Below are 16,769 nucleotides of genomic sequence, written 5' to 3'. Positions count from 1 at the left end.
GGAAGAAGAGAAAATTTGGTTTAGGGCGTGGAGAAATATGGAACGTTTGATAACAAATAAGGAACCAAAGAAAAGAGGAACAGAGAACTCATGTTGAAAGGGAGGAGGAGAATAACAAAAGGAAAAGACAAGAAGGAAAAAGGAAGGGAGGAGAAAGATAAGAAGGAGATGAAGAAGAAGAAAGACGAAGAGGAAAAGGGAAAAGAAGATGATGGGGGAAAAAGAAGGAGGAGGAGGAGAAGAAGGAGAAGGAAATATGTTGCAAAGGCAAAAAAACTTTCCTGTTGTGATGTCTTTGCCAAAAGTTAATTAAGTTAACCCTGGGATAATACAGGAGGGGAGAAAGGTAGAGAGAGAAGGAGAATGAAAAAGGAAGGGAGGAAGAGAGGGAGAGGGGAGGGAAGAAGGAAGAGAGAGTAAAAGTTCGAGATGAGTTTTATGTTGATGGACTGAGGAATGAGTAACTATAAAATTGTAAATTTGGTCCCATGTGTTTTCTGGGTTATCACATGCTCCCAGTCCAATGAGTAGCTAGAATGAAACCCCTTCACCAGTATTGCAGTAGTTAGCGCGGTGGAATTCGGATTTGGTAGTTCGCGTCCAAGTGAAGTCATATAATTTATCAAGGTGAACTAAAGGATCGTTCCCACTTGTCGTTCGGAGAAAATCATGTCGTGAGTAAGTGGAACACTCTACATTACCTACAGGACATTCGGGAAAAAATCGGATGAAACTCACGATAAGTGGGAACAGGTCTTGCGTCGGACAACGATATTTTGTGACAATCATTTGCACAAGTACCTATGCTTAACATGGTTAAAATTCCCAAAGAAAAGCTACCTACCTAACTATCAACTGAGATTTTTTTATTTTTTAACCCTTTAAAACACAACCTGATCGGTCAGGCGGTTCTCGTTTCGCTCGATCGTATGGTGCACCTGGTTGAGAAGACGGATGAGGTTGGACGATTCGGTGTCTGGGGGAAAAAGAAACATGGGATTAATTAGGACTTAGAGTTTTCCAAAAGTAATGGGTAATCTTGAGCTTTTTTCATCGGAAATTGTTTCCCTTGCTAAAGAAAAAGCAAAGGTGAGTGCGCAAGGCATCCATTCGTAAAATTGGTATCTAAGTTTTAGGGCTAATTGAGAGGCTGATGAAAAACGCCGACCCCATCTGAACATGGGAAAAGGCGAAGAAGAAGAAGAAGTCTATTTTATTCCTAGAATACCTACGTACCTATAATAGGTATTGCACCGAATTTTTGTATGGTAAAAGATCTGTAAAGCTGTATCCAAACATAGCCGCCCGCCCGTCGATCGACGAGGTGAATCTATGTTGTCAAGGCAGTGTGGACGGTTCAGTCAACATCGGTCGACTATGTGTGGACACACCTTAATGCCGTCCAGTGCCCATGTGTAGGGACAATAAAACAAAGGCTAGTTTTAGGATTTTAAACTTCCGTTTCAAAGTTTTGTTTTTGGTTGCAGTAAAAGTTCGAGATGAGTTTTATGTTGATGGACTGAGGAATGAGTAACTATAAAATTGTAAATTTGGTCCCATGTGTTTTCTGGGTCATCACATGCTCCCAGTCCAATGAGAAGCTAGAATGAAACCCCTTCACCAGTAGTGCAGTAGTTAGCGCGGTGGAATTCGGATTTGGTAGTTCGGGTCCAAGTGAAGTCATATAATTTATCAAGGTGAACTAAAGGATCGTTCCCACTTGTCGTTCGGAGAAAATCATGTCGTGAGTAAGTGGAACACTCTACAATACCTACAGGACATTCGGGAAAAAATCGGATGAAACTCATGATAAAAGGGAACGGGTCTTGCGTCGGACAACGATATTTTGTGACAATCATTTGCATAAGTACCTATGCTTAACATGGTTAAAATTCCCAAAGAAAAGCTACCTACCTAACTATCAACTGAGATTTTTTATTTTTTAACCCTTTAAAAACAATAAAACGTACCGTTCACATGAATCCCGTTCACGTACTGCGTCTTATGCCGCGGCGCAAACCGTGGACTCATAGTGCGCGGGTCGCTGGTTGCGTTACACTCGCGGTCTTCAGTGATCCACTTGCCGGCCCTTGTAGAGCAGTCGATCCGCCCTCCAGGCGGCCTTCTGAGTTTGGTGTGCCCTGGCGGCTGTTGTTGGTACTGGAAGCAAATGTAAGTTAGGACAAATGAAACAATTTATTCAGTAAAACAGTTATAAATGGAACTTAAACAACGGAGATCTTATCGTCTAAAAAGGAAGAGAGCCATTCCGAGAATGAAACTCATCTGTTTGGATGTTTAGCTTTAGAATAAAGGCGCCGAAATCGAACCCGCAACCTAGAGCTTTTACAAGGCGGACACGCTACCCTCCAAGCTAACTACATATATTTATAGGTATCAATTAGCACCAGAAATAACAATCTGTAACATTATGTATTGCATGAAAAATGTTCTCTTATAAACCTATAAAATACACGAGACTTTGTTTAGACTGCTGGGGCAAAGGGACTTTTTAGTCTCATTCGAGCAGGATAACCAAGGTACATACATATTTATATTCTATAATCTATTCGAATCTCTAGCCGCCCCAGCTCCAAACTGATGGAAAAAAAACTTACCACGGAGCTGCGCTCGCGGGAGTCCCGCGATTCGAACTCGAGGAGCAGAAACTTGGCCAGTTTCCCCAGAACCAGGGCCTTCACTATGGTGGGGACTTTGGTGCCCCGGACCCCCCGATGATAGATGTTCAGGGTCACCACAGACAGGCCTGAGGCGAAGGACACCAGACAGATGCTCACACCGTAGTACATACCTGAGGGGAGGGAACAGATTAGTTGAAAAACCGAAGTAAGTGACAAGTTTCGACTCAACTATATACCTTTAAAAAAGTACCAACTTAAAAAAAGAGCCTCAATTTTTCGTAGCGATGGAACACCTGATTCATTAGACTCGTGTTGTTTGTGTCGTACCATACCCATCCCATTTAGTTAGTGCCTCTCATAAGATTGGTGAGAAAAAACACTCGTAAGAACTTTCCATTTAGGTGCTGGGTCAACCTCGAGATCAGCCAACTCAAATAAGTAGGTACCTACCTACACATGTTACAATGACCTACTTACAAAGAAAACCAAGATTTTCTTTATTTTATGCTATTCTATCCCTGAGCAAGGATTTCAATAAGAAATGGGGGGGGATACATGGAAACATGGATTAATGTTAAGTAAAAAAAAATCGATATTTTAGGTACCTAGTGCCAACTCAAATAAGTAGGTACCTACCTACACATGTTACAATGACCTACTTACAAAGAAAACCAAGATTTTCTTTATTTTATGCTATTTTATCCCTGAGCAAGGATTTCAATAAGAAATGGGGGGGGGATACATGGAAACATGGATTAATGTTAAGTAAAAAAAATCGATAATTTTAGGTACCTAGTTTTTTTTCCAAGTTTCCATTTATTATTTTTACTTTTTCAATATAACTGTCAGAACATATGGGATTCTTATAAATGGAATTTTTTTATATATAAATAGTATACCCATCCATATAAGCAGAGCTTGTGCCACAGATGGGGGAAATTTAAATTTGAGTTAAATTTTATCATGACTTTTCTTTTCCTTCCTATTTTTATACCGTTTGATGATTATTTTTTCATTTTATTTTTATTTTTCTCTCTCTCATTATTTAACCTGTGGACCCATGGCACAAGAAGGTATGGTTAAATCAAAATTTCTTGACTTGGTGGGGCAGAATGCTACTGTGCTCCTTTATTAACTCTTTTCCTGCCTTTAAAATTTAACCTGTGGACCCATGGCACAAGAAGGTATGGTTAAATCAAAATTTCTTGACTTGGTGGGGCAGAATGCTACTGTGCTCCTTTATTACCTCTTTTCCTGCCTTTAAAATGATTTGTTCCCCTATTGTACTGGGTTGTAGGTTTGATTCCTACCAAGGGCATACTTTGTCCCAAATGGATAGCCTTCTATATTCAATCTCAGGATGTTGGTTATACAAAATATTTGTACCGCCCACAAAAATTACCATTATAATAATTGCTCTCCCTTTTAAATTTACCATTCAAATTATACCCAGCCTCAAAAGTCCTAGTTTTTGAGGTTTCTAGGGTGGTTGAATGAGCTGCAGAATCTTTTTCTTAAATAAAAAAGTTACTCAATGATTGTATTGCATCCACAATCACAAGCATTGACTAAGTAATTGTGTTTGTTAAATACCTTGATACTTACCTATAAATCCATGTTTACTTTTTCTTAAATAAAAAAGTTACTCAATGATTGTATTGCATCCACAATCACAAGCATTGACTAAGTAGTTGTGTTTGTTAAATACCTCGATACTTACCTATAAATCCATGTTCAGTGTGAACATTGGAATTTTCTCCTGGCAAATTTACCCACTTTAATAACAACAAACATTGTGATGTTTCCTTTGTTATTATATTCTCTTCATCTCTTTGTACCATACCAATTATGTATTTTAACTTTTTCTTAAATAAAAAAGTTACTCAATGATTGTATTGCATCCACAATCACAAGCATTGACTAAGTAGTTGTGTTTGTTAAACACCTCGATACTTACCTATAAATCCATGTTTAGTGTGAACATTGGAATTTTCTCCTGGCAAATTTACCCACTTTAATAACAACAAACATTGTGATGTTTCCCTTGTTATTATATTCTGTTCATCCACGCCCTCCTGTTTACCAGGCGAGCGTCTTGACCACCACGCCACCGAGGCAGGTATTTTTTTCACTGTTTAACTTCTAAGGTCTTTAGTAATGTGGATTTTACCCTCCATTCGACTGCAAGCTACCAGCCTATTCACATTAACCTCACTCAGCGTAAGTGGGGCTGGGATAATCCGACAGCAGACGCTTACCCAGATGGTCCATTCGGATACTAACCACGCGCAACGTTGCTTAACTTCAGTGATCAATTGGAAGTGGTGTATTCCACTTGCTATCGTCGCGCGCCGCTCGCTATGGCCAAATTTTAATTGATATATTGTTTGGAATTCAAATCTGCACTCTCCTGCAAAGGGGGCACTTAGTAATGCTGTGATATCCACTAAAGTTATGAAAAAGCTTTGAACACAAAGAATTACCTAGATACCTATTTATTATTACTTTTACTTTTTTTTTTAAACACATTTATTTATGGAATTCAAGGAGTTTTAACTTGGCTATCTATTCAAATAGAAAGCAAACTAACTAATCAAATTATCTACTTGCCAGCCTGGTTAGCTTAGTTGGTAGTGCGTCTGCCTTGTGAGCGCTAGGCCGCGGGTTCGATTCCCGCCCGGGGTGGATTTTATCCTGATGGGATAATGTTCGTTCTCGGAACGGCTGGCTTTTTCCTATCCTGTCTTCCTTCTCTCTTCGATTTCGGGACGATAAGACCATAGCAGTTACAGTTCCCTCTGTCAAACCTCTTAAAAAAAAGGAGTTTTAAATATTAATGTTTGATTTTACTTTTCGCCAGGTGCCGCGAGTGTTTGTGAATGGTAAATTCATCGGTGGCGGCACAGATGTAAAAGCTTTGTACGAGAAGGGAGAGCTTCATCCTTTGTCCTGTCTTCCTTCTCTCTTCGATTTCGGGACGATAAGACCATAGCAGTTACAGTTCCCTCTGTCAAACCTCTTTAAAAAAAAGCTTGTTTTATCCAAAACTTAATTTTTCTACTTTAGGCCCTCCGTTCAAAACGTGTATTCTATTCTTATGCGAATCGAGCTTTGACGAAGCTCTATTTTTATATCTACGAAAAGCGAGTTTTGACGAAGTTTATCCTGAGGCAAAACTGCTCAACTCATTTGCTAACCACCTTAATGGACTGTTTATTAGTCCACAATCACAAAATAGTTCATCAAAGACGTTCGTAGAGTCCATAAATCCTTGAACATATCAGACCACCGAACGAATACTATAGCATTAGCAACTTCCTCGTACTCAACCTATAAAATCTATGACAGAGGACCATGATAATGGGTTCAGAACAACACAACACAAACAAGGTACTAGGTACCGTCAACATATGTACGAAAATCTGGTTATATCTAGGTGCCTATAAAATCTACGACAGAGAGTCAGGATAATAATTAGGTACTACGAGCTATTAGATCTATAATATGGGGCCTTCGTGAGGCAACCAGTTGATTCTTTATACCTAGTTATATCTGTTATTATTGGCAAAATTAAAGAGCGAGAACAAACTACTGTTTGCCAGCGGGCAGTAGCATGTTGAATGCTCTAAGAAACTCTAGGTTCCGATGGATCACTGAGGTTAAGCAAACGTTGCGTGTGGTTGGTATATGAATGAGTGACCGTTCTGTTGACTTTTTTCGGCCCCAATCAGGCTTGGTGAGGTTAATGTGAGGACCCGTGTATGACGTGACGTGTAAGATAAATTCAATCATAGCGATTTAATGAAAAGACCGCTCCAAATTTGACAGTTTTTAGAATGATTACTCCATCAGCTCATCACAAATGTCCAATGTTAACCGAGTTAAGTCATGAATGATATCTTTCCCCACTTCATACTTCATACATCTCTTTAAAATGTACGACATGGACTCGATCCACCAACCTCCAGATCCGAAGTCCACCGCGTTACTAGTTACTACATTAGTTATCATTACGAGATGTGACGGTGTAGTTTGCGATGGTTAGCTGTCAATCTGCCAAGGTCTAGAGGGCTACCATGTGTTCTAACTCGAACCCACAACCTCTAGATCAGAAATCCGCTAAACTACCATGCTAATAGTTATCATTACGAGATGTGATGGTGTAGTTTGGCGATGGCAGTTGTCAATCTGCCAAGGTCTAGAGGGGGCTACCATGTGTTCTAACTCGAACCCACAACCTCCAGATCAGAAATCCGCTAAACTACCATGCTAATAGTTATCATTACGAGATGTGACGGTGTAGTTTGGCGATGGTCAGTTGTCAATCTGCCAAGGTCTAGAGGGGCTACCATGTGACTTGTTTACGAGTCATTTCATAATTTTTATTCGACAGAGTTTTCGCTTCGCTCAACCTATCTCGCCATGTTCTCATTTGTTTATGACGCGAATTTTTCCACCTATTTATTATTATTTTACATATTTATTTATTTTACTTTTTATTGGTATTATTATTTATTTTTCTGTCAGAATAAGCACAATGGACTTTCCGAAATTCTAAATGAATCTGGAAATAGTGTGAAAATACCAGAAAATAGCAAAGAAATATTCAACATGAAAAAAGTTTAATATTCAACGTGAAAATAAGAGAATTCAATAGATTAACGTTTCCATAAACATGTGAACATGTTGCCTCCAATAAACCACCTCCATCGCCTCCAGAACCAAACATATTTATGTTACCAATATGTTTTCTACCAAGACCACTCCTTCCTGACCTCAACCACAACCATAATTGTAACTAAACATTTTAAGTATGTAAGAGAGCGTCCTAAAACTCAAGTATACTGAACAAACCCTATCGCAAATATTGACAAGAAACGACCAATCCTAACCATATTCAGACATCCTGAATTCGTACAACATAAAACCACTCTTATAAATCCGTACGCCCCGCTTTTACAGATTGCACAACCTGAAGCTCACATAAATGCGTACACCCTGAAACCACAAATATAAATCCGTACGCCCTAACCGCTCTTACAGATCCGCACAGCATCGAGCTCATTTTGTCGTACGAGTGCGAAATTTCCGCACTCCTTCAATACCTTACAGCTTACAATATTACTCGTATTCTTATGCGAATCGAGCTTTGACGAAGCTCTATTTTTATATCTACGAAAAGCGAGTTTTGACGAAGTTTATCCTGAGGCAAAACTACTCAACTCATTTGCTAACCACCTTAATGGATTTTTTATTAGTCCACAATCACAAAACAGTTCATTAAAGACGTTCGTAGAGTCCATAAATCCTTGAATATATCAGACTACCGAACGAATACTATAGCACTAGCAACTTCTTCGTACCCAACCTATAAAATCTATGACAGAGGACCACGATAATTGGTTCAGAACAAAACAACACAAACAAGGTACTAGGTACCGTCAACATATGTACGAAAATCTGGTTATATCTAGGTGCCTATAAAATCTACGACAGATAGTCAGGATAATAGTTAGGTACTAGGTACCTATTAGATCTATAATATGGGGCCTTCGTGAGGCAACCAGTTGATTCTTTATACCTAGTTATATCTGTGATTGTTGGCAAAATTATAGAGCAAAAACAAACTACTGTTTGCCAGCAGCAATAGCAGAGTAGCACGTTGAATGCTCTCTCTCTCTCTCTAGGTCCCGAACCCACAGGACACTCTAGGTCCCGATGGATCACCGAGGTGCAGCAACGTGGTTGGTATATGAATGAGTGACCAGCTTTGCAATTGCGTTCTGCTGACTTTTTCCGGCCCTAATCAGGCTGAGTGAGGTTAATATAAGGACCCGGGTATGTCATTTTTGAAAGGACAGATTCAATCATAGACGAATCCAATTTTAACCGTGAATACAACTAAGGGAACAACATTTGTGATCAAAAATGTCGTTCCCTTAGCAATATGCGTCACTATGACTTGACATGGACTCGAACCTCCAACCTAGATACCAGAAATCCACTACACTACAATGCTAGTGGTTATCATTACAAGATGTGACTATGTGACGAATACACGGTGTAGTTTGGCGATGGTCAGCTGTCAATCTGCCAAGGTCTAGAGTGGGCTACCATGTGACTTGTGTTACGAGTCATTTCATAATTTTAATTCGACAGAGTTTTCGCTTCGCTCAACCTATCCCGCCATGTTCTCATTTGTTTATGACGCGAATTTTTCCACCTATTTATTATTATTTTACATATTTATTTATTTTACTTTTTACTGGTATTTTTATTTATTTTTTTGTCAGAAGCAGAACGGTTGATTTATAGCTAACATCAGAAAACGTGGCGTTACGTGTGTTAATGAATGAAAAGGCGTACCTGTCCTAATCTTTTGTGAGTCACCCTGGTTAGCTTGGAGGTTAGCGCGTCTGCCCTATGAGCACTAGTTAGCGGGGCAGATTTTATCCAAAGGTTCGTTCTCGGAACGGCTAACTTTCTCCTATCCTGTCTACCTCCTCACTTCGCTTTAGAGACGATAAGACCTTAGCAGTTCCCCTGTTCCCTCTGTCAAACCTCTTAAAAATAATAATAATAATAATAATAATGAAAAAAATCTTTTGTGTTGAACGCTTGAACCCAAGGCATTTACATACAAAATCCAAGAGAGAAGGAGGACGGGATATGAGAAAGCCAGCCGTTCCAAGAACCTTATCCGGCAATCGAACTCGCGACTTAGCGCTTACAAGACAGGACTAAAAATTGAAGATGGGGGAAAGTGGTTAGAAAAAACATGTGTGAATAGGCCGGGGGTTAAATGTTGACGGTAGAAAAATAGAGTAAAAAACACATTATGAAGGAAAAAGGAATCGAGGAGAGGCATAATTATCACTACAAATATTACGAAGGAAAAACAAGCCAGGATTAGCAACAGATCAGACGAACAACGAAGTTTATTTAGGAGGAAGTTTAAGAAAGGAGACAATTAACTTAGAACAGGAAGGTGGAAAGAACAGAAGGGAATAATGAGAAAATAATCTAAACAAAATAGAGTAAAAAACACATTATGAAGGAAAAAGGAATCGAGGAGAGGCATAATTATCACTACAAATATTACGAAGGAAAAACAAGCAAGGATTACAAATAGATCAGACGAACAACGAAGTTTATTTAGGAGGAAGTTTAAGAAAGGAGAGAATTAACTTAGAACAGGAAGGTGGAAAGAACAGAAGGGAATAGTGAGAAAATAATCTAAACTGCAAAGAGAATCAAGGAGTCTACGAAAAAAAAAAAAAAATCCATGAGTCGATAAGAGGAAAGTACAGGGTCAAACAATAGGATGAGGGCCTATTTAGGGATAGCGAGGGACCTACTTAGACCTTAGAGGGATGGGGGACCTATTTTGGAAAAACAGTAAAGAGTAAAAAAACAAATTTCAAGAATCTAAATCTAGCCGCTCATCAGAGCAGGTTGAATCACATAGTCCATGGGCACAGAAATGAGGTTCAGAATTCAGACATAACAATATAATTACATCTAGTCCTCAAATAACAAAATGATACAATCTACGTCAAACGAAGGTATAACACATAATATGGAACATAGAAACACGTCAGAGATTTACCTACATCACACATGATACACGTCATACAAAGGCAAACTTCATGTCAAATTTTAAAGAAAAAAACAGCGTCTACGTCATGGTCAGATCTGAAGCCGATGGAAAGGTAAGATCGAAGGATTTTGGTGGAAAGGAACAAAGTTTATGAGTAATGTGGCGTGTTTCAGTGTCGATAGACATTTCCTGACCATATTGTAGGGCGCTGCTTGCTTATCTGATGATGATTTATAGGATAAAAACATCATTATCCGATTATCACCCAACACTAAACCGTCATACATATCATTACACTCTGTGAAAACACATTTCTAAGACCTAGACACCAAAACGCATGTACAAGTATCACAATCTGAGATGCCAGGGTCTGACAAATCTGACATGTACATGACTTATGTAATTCTCAGAAAAGGCTGCCGATGATGAATCAAAGTCGTTAGATAAGCCATCCTAATCTTAATAACACGCGGGGTACCTGGATTACGAAATTTCGTTATAAACGTAAGTCTCTCGTTGCGTAAAGGTACCACCAGCTTATCGCACCCTAGGGTATAGGGCTATAAGGGTTATCGTAAGGCGATGCTCTATGCAACGTTTTTTTTTTTTTTTTTTTTTTTTTTTTTTTTAAAAAAAAACCTCTTAGTACATACCCACCTAGGTATATTGTTTTTCTCTTTTCTCACTTTTCTCTTTTCTCACTTCTTAATTTCTTGATTTGTAAATGATATTATATTTTATATCAATAAAGAGATGCCCTATAAAACTATTTTAGGATAATAGAATACCTTGTACTAAAAGCTAAGTGACCAGGGGGTGTGTGATGTGTGTAAGCTAGGGAAACAGCTAAGTTCAATTGAATAATTTACTATTTTTGCAAGTAATTTTGGGTTAATAAAAACATGGAGATTTTTTTATTAATTACAGTAGGCAATATTAGGAGGGATATTGGTAGCACACACCTTTACACACAGTAAGTGGTAAGTTTGTATTTCTTACACCTTACATCTCAGGAACCCATGAGCTGTGTCTGAACTGAATAGCCATGTGTGTGAAGCTAGTACCACTTGACTGATGGACAAAGGTGAGCACTGAAATTTTTCCGAACTCGAGATGTTCAAAACTTCGGGAATAAACTCCTGAAACGGTTACAAGTGAGAGAGAAAGAAAAAAAAACGTACGTAAATTAGACAGAAAATTAAAAGGAAACATGATACTGTCAAATTGTCTCGTTAACATGGTATTTAATCCTCAATGTCATTTTAATGTGTACCATTTGACAAGTTAACAAGTGTTGACGAATTTCTTTTTAAAGTCTAAAGCCCTAAAAACCCTTAAAAACTATTCAGGTCGTAAACCTATTTTTTCTACTGAGACTTCATTGACGTTCTTAGACATAAGGTCATGCTTTACTATCAGAAAATATAGACTTTAATGAAGGGGGGGAAAATGAGATCATCTAAAAAAACAAAGTCAAGCCTTTGTAAACCTTTGTTGCTCTGTGAAATGTACCTCCCTCATAGAACCTTATGACCCAATGATAAAAGCAGAAGTTGATGACAAAGTATAGTAAAAAAAAATATCCCACCGAAAGTTAGACATCAAAAATAAATAAATAAGAAGAGTCAAATTGTCTACAATACCCTGAATTTCCACTCGTTATTTTTCTTAATCATTTCTCTTTCATCGGCTTCTTTTTTGCCATTTCCGTTACCCTGGGGACATACATTGTTTTACAAGGTGGGTCAGCTTCGGTTTAGAACGAAAACTATCGACAAGAAGTGACTGGCTGAGGATAGAAGATTTTTCATGTTTTTCAAAAAGTGGATGATATATGAGTTCTTTTTGAGAGAAGACTACTGAAAAACTAGCTTGGCAAGAATGAAATTCCCTGTTTAATTGAAAATAAAGATAAAATAATATGTCATTAGCCTACAGTTTTACTAATCCAAAAGAAAAAGAGTTGAAAGAAAAGAAAGTCATCCGTAAGTATAAGGAAGGTAAAGAAAACGAAAGATATCAGCTTCGAAAGACTAATAGCAAGCAATAGCCATATTCCAACACCATCAAAATAGGATACACTACAAAAAATCACACAAAAAAGAGCTGAATACCTGAAGAATTATCAGATGGGAAAAAAAGTATGGAAATGGAATTAAAATGAGCTTTATTGTTTGAACATTACAAGGGACTATGAGGCAGGTTAACATTTCCAAAAAGAGCTCTTCAAACTACAAAGGTTTCCAAGGTTTTATTTAGGTAATTATTCTCAGTCATCCCCTCGCAAAAAACGTGTTGTGCTTCTCAAAATGTTGGTTGGAATATGACTACTGAAAAAAAGAGTCAAAATTGAGGTTTTATAAAATACTTTCACTACTTTTCACTACTCCTTTCCTTTGGTTTGATAACTAACAGACTACTTTAATGATATGCATACTAAGAAAGCTCTAAGTTTCTACTGCACAAAACTATTTCATTTTTCAATGGTAAAAGGGGCCTAATAAAAGACAGCTAGAAAAAAGATGTGTGCAACAAAATAGGTAAAAGAAAGATCAGATTAACATTTTCAATACAACACATTGTTAGGAGTACAACAGTCAGTTGTTCTTGGGGTATGTACAAAAATCAAATAGGCTCATATACAGGTGTAGAATGGTATCACATGTGTGATTAGGGAATCCAATCCCAGGCCTGGATTTTCATTTTGGGATCGGGATTGTGATTTTCCAATCCCGGGATTATTGGGATTGATCATTTTCTTGAAATTTTAGGGTAAAAATTGATTATTTTTCACCTTGGAAATTAAAAATATTTCACGCAATCCAAAGCTATAATTACCATATTGATAATAAGTAGTATTAATAATAATTGAATATTCACAATTTTCAATATTATTGGTGTCCCTAGATATATTGTACCCTCCAAATTAAATGGTGATAATTATGTTGAAAACACCAGCTCTTGGGAAATTACAATCAATGTTTGACATTTATTAGCTAAACGGTCTAAGATATCACTATTGCTATCTTGGGAATGGTAAGTCGTAGAGATATATTTCCTAGACCAATCAAAAGATCTCATTTCCCTAAGATAAGATTATAAAATGAAAATCAAGTGTTTCGACATATACTTTATACGTGCTTATGCTCAGTAGAATCCCATGTTATTAGGAGCTGCAACTCAAGTCTAAGGTGAACAACGAACGATATTGCAAAAAAGATTCCTTCGATTCCCAACAGATTGCGCCAGGTATTCCACTCGAGAAATATGTACAAAGAGACGGAAGTCAACGTGTTAATAACATGGGAGGCAGATTCAGGAGGAGGCGTGTTAAACGGAGGAAAGCTGAGAGGAGTGGGTGTGTTAATTGGGAAGAGAAACAGAGAAAGGGAAGGGCAAACTTGAAAAGGGGGGCCAAACTCGTTCTGCACAAACAGATATACAACACGGAGAAAGTCGGCCAAGTGTGTGAAGTGAGCAAAGGCCCAAGCGAACACTGTACAACACTCGGTCATGTACGTGAAGTAGGCAACACGGGATATACAAAACTTGGCCATGTGTGGTGTAAAACGGCTTTTGTAATGCAGAATATTGTTGGGAATCAGTTCCAACAAAGATTTTGTTGATATTTACATTGTTCGTCGAGATACACGAGACTTTACAAAATCCTCCAAAAACTTTTCAACGGAAATCTAAAAGCTTGTTGAAAAAGGAAGGGAGGAGAAAGATAAGAAGGAGATGAAGAAGAAGAAAGACGAAGAGGAAAAGGGAAAAGAAGATGATGGGGGAAAAAAAGGAGGAGGAGAAGAAGAAGAAGAAGAAAAAGAAGGAGGAGGAGAAGAAGAAAAAGAAGAAGGAGGAGAAGGAGAAGAACAAGAAGGAGGAGGAGAAGAAGAAGAAAGAGGGGGAGTAGGGTACAAAGAAGGGGATATTGGAGAGGGATATGAAGGAGACGGGGAAAAGGAGAAGGAAGAAGGAGGAGGAGAAGAAGGAGGAGGAAAGATGTTGCAAAGGCAAAAAAACTTTCCTGTTGTGATGTCTTTGCCAAAAGTTAATTAAGTTAACCCTGGGACAATACAGGAGGGAGATACAAGGAGGGAGAGAAAGGTAGAGGGAGAAGGAGTATGAAAAAGAAACGGATAAGGGAGGGAGGGAAGGAGAGGAAGAGGGGAGGGACTTTAAAGAAATAGGGGCCAGATGACTTGAGCAGATACCAAGAGAATCTTGCTGCCAGCGAAAATTGTTTTCTCTCTCTCTCTCTCTCTCTCTCTCTCTCTCTCTCTATCCTTGATTTTTTCTACCTCATTTCTTCCTCTCTCTCTCTCCTTCGCCCCTCTCCTCCTGTCATAACCTTTCACCTTATTCTTTATTATCTCTCTCTCTCTCCCTTTCCATCATTAGGTACATACAAAGATTCCCTTTGTGAGATACATCAATATTTTATTTTAAATCTGCCTTAATCTAAATTGTAATTTTAATTATAATTGTGATTTTATCCTGATGGGATAATGCTCGTTCTCGGAACGGCTGGCTTTCTCCTATCCTGTCTTCCTTCTCTCTTCGATTTCGGGACGATAAGACCATAGCAGTTACAGTTCCCTCTGTCAAACCTCTTTTTTAAAAAAAAAAAAAAAATCTTGCTAGCGAGTAAATGGAAGTTTTCAAATTTTCAAGGGAAGTTTCAAAAGCCTATCTATCCATGTCCCATGTAGCCATGTACACAATACACACAGTCTAGCAGTCTAGCTCTAGGAAGACTCTCCGTCTACGAATATTTCATGTGTGATTCTGTCGTTGATCTGATCCTGTATATGTATCCTGTCTTCCTTCTCTCTTCGATTTCGGGACGATAAGACCATAGCAGTTACAGTTCCCTCTGTCAAACCTCTTAAAAAAAAGAAATGTCCCTTTCTTTTCATCTTTCTTCCCATCCTTCGCAAGTTTTCTTCCTCTCCCTCTCCTCCTCCCCCTCTGCCACTTTCCTCTTGCAATACGATCATTAAAATACAAAATGGACAAACTTTCGTCTTCAATAACATCCTTTCATCCTTTGAACCAGGAGGAAGGAGGAGGAAGAGGAGGAAAAACAAGACAAAGCCATTGCCCCCATCAGTACTCGTCACCCGCGACCTAGCGATTGAAAGGCAGACGTACTAACCTTTCAGCCAACTAGGCTGGCTGTATTTTTATATTTTTATAATAAGGGGGGGTGGGGTGCAATCTTGAAAGTTCAGGGTTCCGCAAAGATGTTCATCTTTTGAAAAGGGTTCCGCGGGCCAAACTAATTAAGAAACACTGCTCTAGACTACTTGCTAGACAAATACATAACACTCATAAAACACTGCTCTTATAAGTTATTAGGTATTATTACCTACTGCATAAACTCATTTGAATAATGCCCAAGGCAAACACGAGGTAGAACTCTTTGACCGATGACAAGTTCAATGTCATACCTGCTATATTTAATATCAGTCGTAAGATCTACACACTTCCTTGCAGAGAAATTTGATCCTTTAAGGAAATTTATTATATTATACCTACGTCTATACTGAATAATGCCCAAGGCAAACACGAGGTAGAACTCTTTGACCGATGACAAGTTCAATGTAATACCTGCTATATTTAATATCAGTCGTAATATCTACATACTTCCTTACAGAGAAATTTGATCCTTTAAGGAAATTTACTATATTATACCTAGGTCTATACCTTTGCAAGATTTATTGCCTACCCAATTTCTTTTTGTAACAGATTTTCTTTCCAAAAAGTTCCACGATAATTTTCAGTATCATCATAATCAGTAATGATTATCATATTGATCATTACTGATTTTGTGAGTTGAGGGTATTTTTCGTTTTCTTATTAGCCCTCGTTTTGCCTGAGATCCCCTCCAAAAAGGAACTAGGAAAAAGGAGGTGTAGTAGACAAGAATAGCACACACTATTTATTAATGGTGTTTTTGAAATATCGGATGTTTGAGATGTTCTTCCTCCTCTTTCAAATGTCTCTCAATCTGTTCCCGAGTTCTTCTCTCCAGAGCCTCCCGCTTCTTATCCTGGATCTTCTTCAGTCGATAGAACTCTTCCCGTTCCATTTCATCCAGTTCTGATTTGATATAATCCAGGGTTCGTGCCAGGCGAGGTATCACCACATACTCGAGGGCGTTCACACGTTGATTGGTTTGTCGAATCACTTTGTTCAGGGTTTTGTGAGAGGTCTCCAACGACGCAAGCTTGACGATAATTTTGATGGCATCTCGGTACAATGTTTTCACCATGTTGAGATGGTGACCGTTTTCTTATCACTCTCAATGGAATCCTGAATCCTTATTCAATTCACTTGATAATTCCAAGTGTGTTTCACAATTGCATCTCATATGTTACACATACGGGTTCAACAATCAATGCTGACATTATCTTTGAGCAATGCTGTTTGAATTGAAGTTGATTTCAAAGTGGCCACTTTAGCCACTCACAGGCCTAACTTGTTCTGGTAAAGTAAACTCTTGACTTTGAGCTCTCCCCCGA

The 16,769-nt window shown here is 38.3% G+C and overlaps 2 protein-coding genes across 2 annotated transcripts; both read right to left on the bottom strand.

The window, feature by feature from the left end:
• Positions 1–881: 881 nt before the first annotated feature.
• Positions 882–2,817, bottom strand: LOC108252801. The gene is made up of 3 exons (XM_026826082.1): positions 2,619–2,817; positions 1,971–2,160; positions 882–976 (listed from the first exon to the last, which is right to left on the bottom strand). Exons 1-3 carry the CDS (start codon positions 2,808–2,810, stop codon positions 882–884), a joined length of 477 nt encoding a protein of 158 aa, XP_026681883.1. The 5' UTR covers positions 2,811–2,817.
• Positions 2,818–16,189: 13,372 nt separating this feature from the next.
• On the bottom strand, positions 16,190–16,519 carry LOC103512668 (probable V-type proton ATPase subunit D 2). The gene has a single exon (XM_008477444.2). The coding sequence runs from the start codon at positions 16,517–16,519 to the stop codon at positions 16,190–16,192; it is 330 nt and encodes a 109-aa protein (XP_008475666.1).
• Between the last annotated feature and the right edge of the window lie 250 nt (positions 16,520–16,769).

Source organism: Diaphorina citri, unplaced genomic scaffold (genome assembly GCF_000475195.1).
Source record: "Diaphorina citri unplaced genomic scaffold, Diaci psyllid genome assembly version 1.1 scaffold872, whole genome shotgun sequence".
Taxonomy (NCBI): domain Eukaryota; kingdom Metazoa; phylum Arthropoda; class Insecta; order Hemiptera; family Psyllidae; genus Diaphorina; species Diaphorina citri.
Note: the sequence above shows the minus strand (reverse complement) of the source record. Positions and strands in the feature narration are given on the sequence as shown.

Excerpts from the sequence above, each read along its gene's own strand:
- LOC103512668 (XM_008477444.2), bottom strand. The coding sequence starts at position 16,519 with ATGGTGAAAACATTGTACCGAGATGCCATCAAAATTATCGTCAAGCTT.
- LOC108252801 (XM_026826082.1), bottom strand. The coding sequence starts at position 2,810 with ATGTACTACGGTGTGAGCATCTGTCTGGTGTCCTTCGCCTCAGGCCTG. Across the intron at positions 2,161-2,618 it reads CCCGCGAGCGCAGCTCCGTG|TACCAACAACAGCCGCCAGG; the intron begins GTAAGTTTTTTT and ends ATTTGCTTCCAG. Across the intron at positions 977-1,970 it reads GAACGGGATTCATGTGAACG|ACACCGAATCGTCCAACCTC; the intron begins GTACGTTTTATT and ends TTTTTCCCCCAG.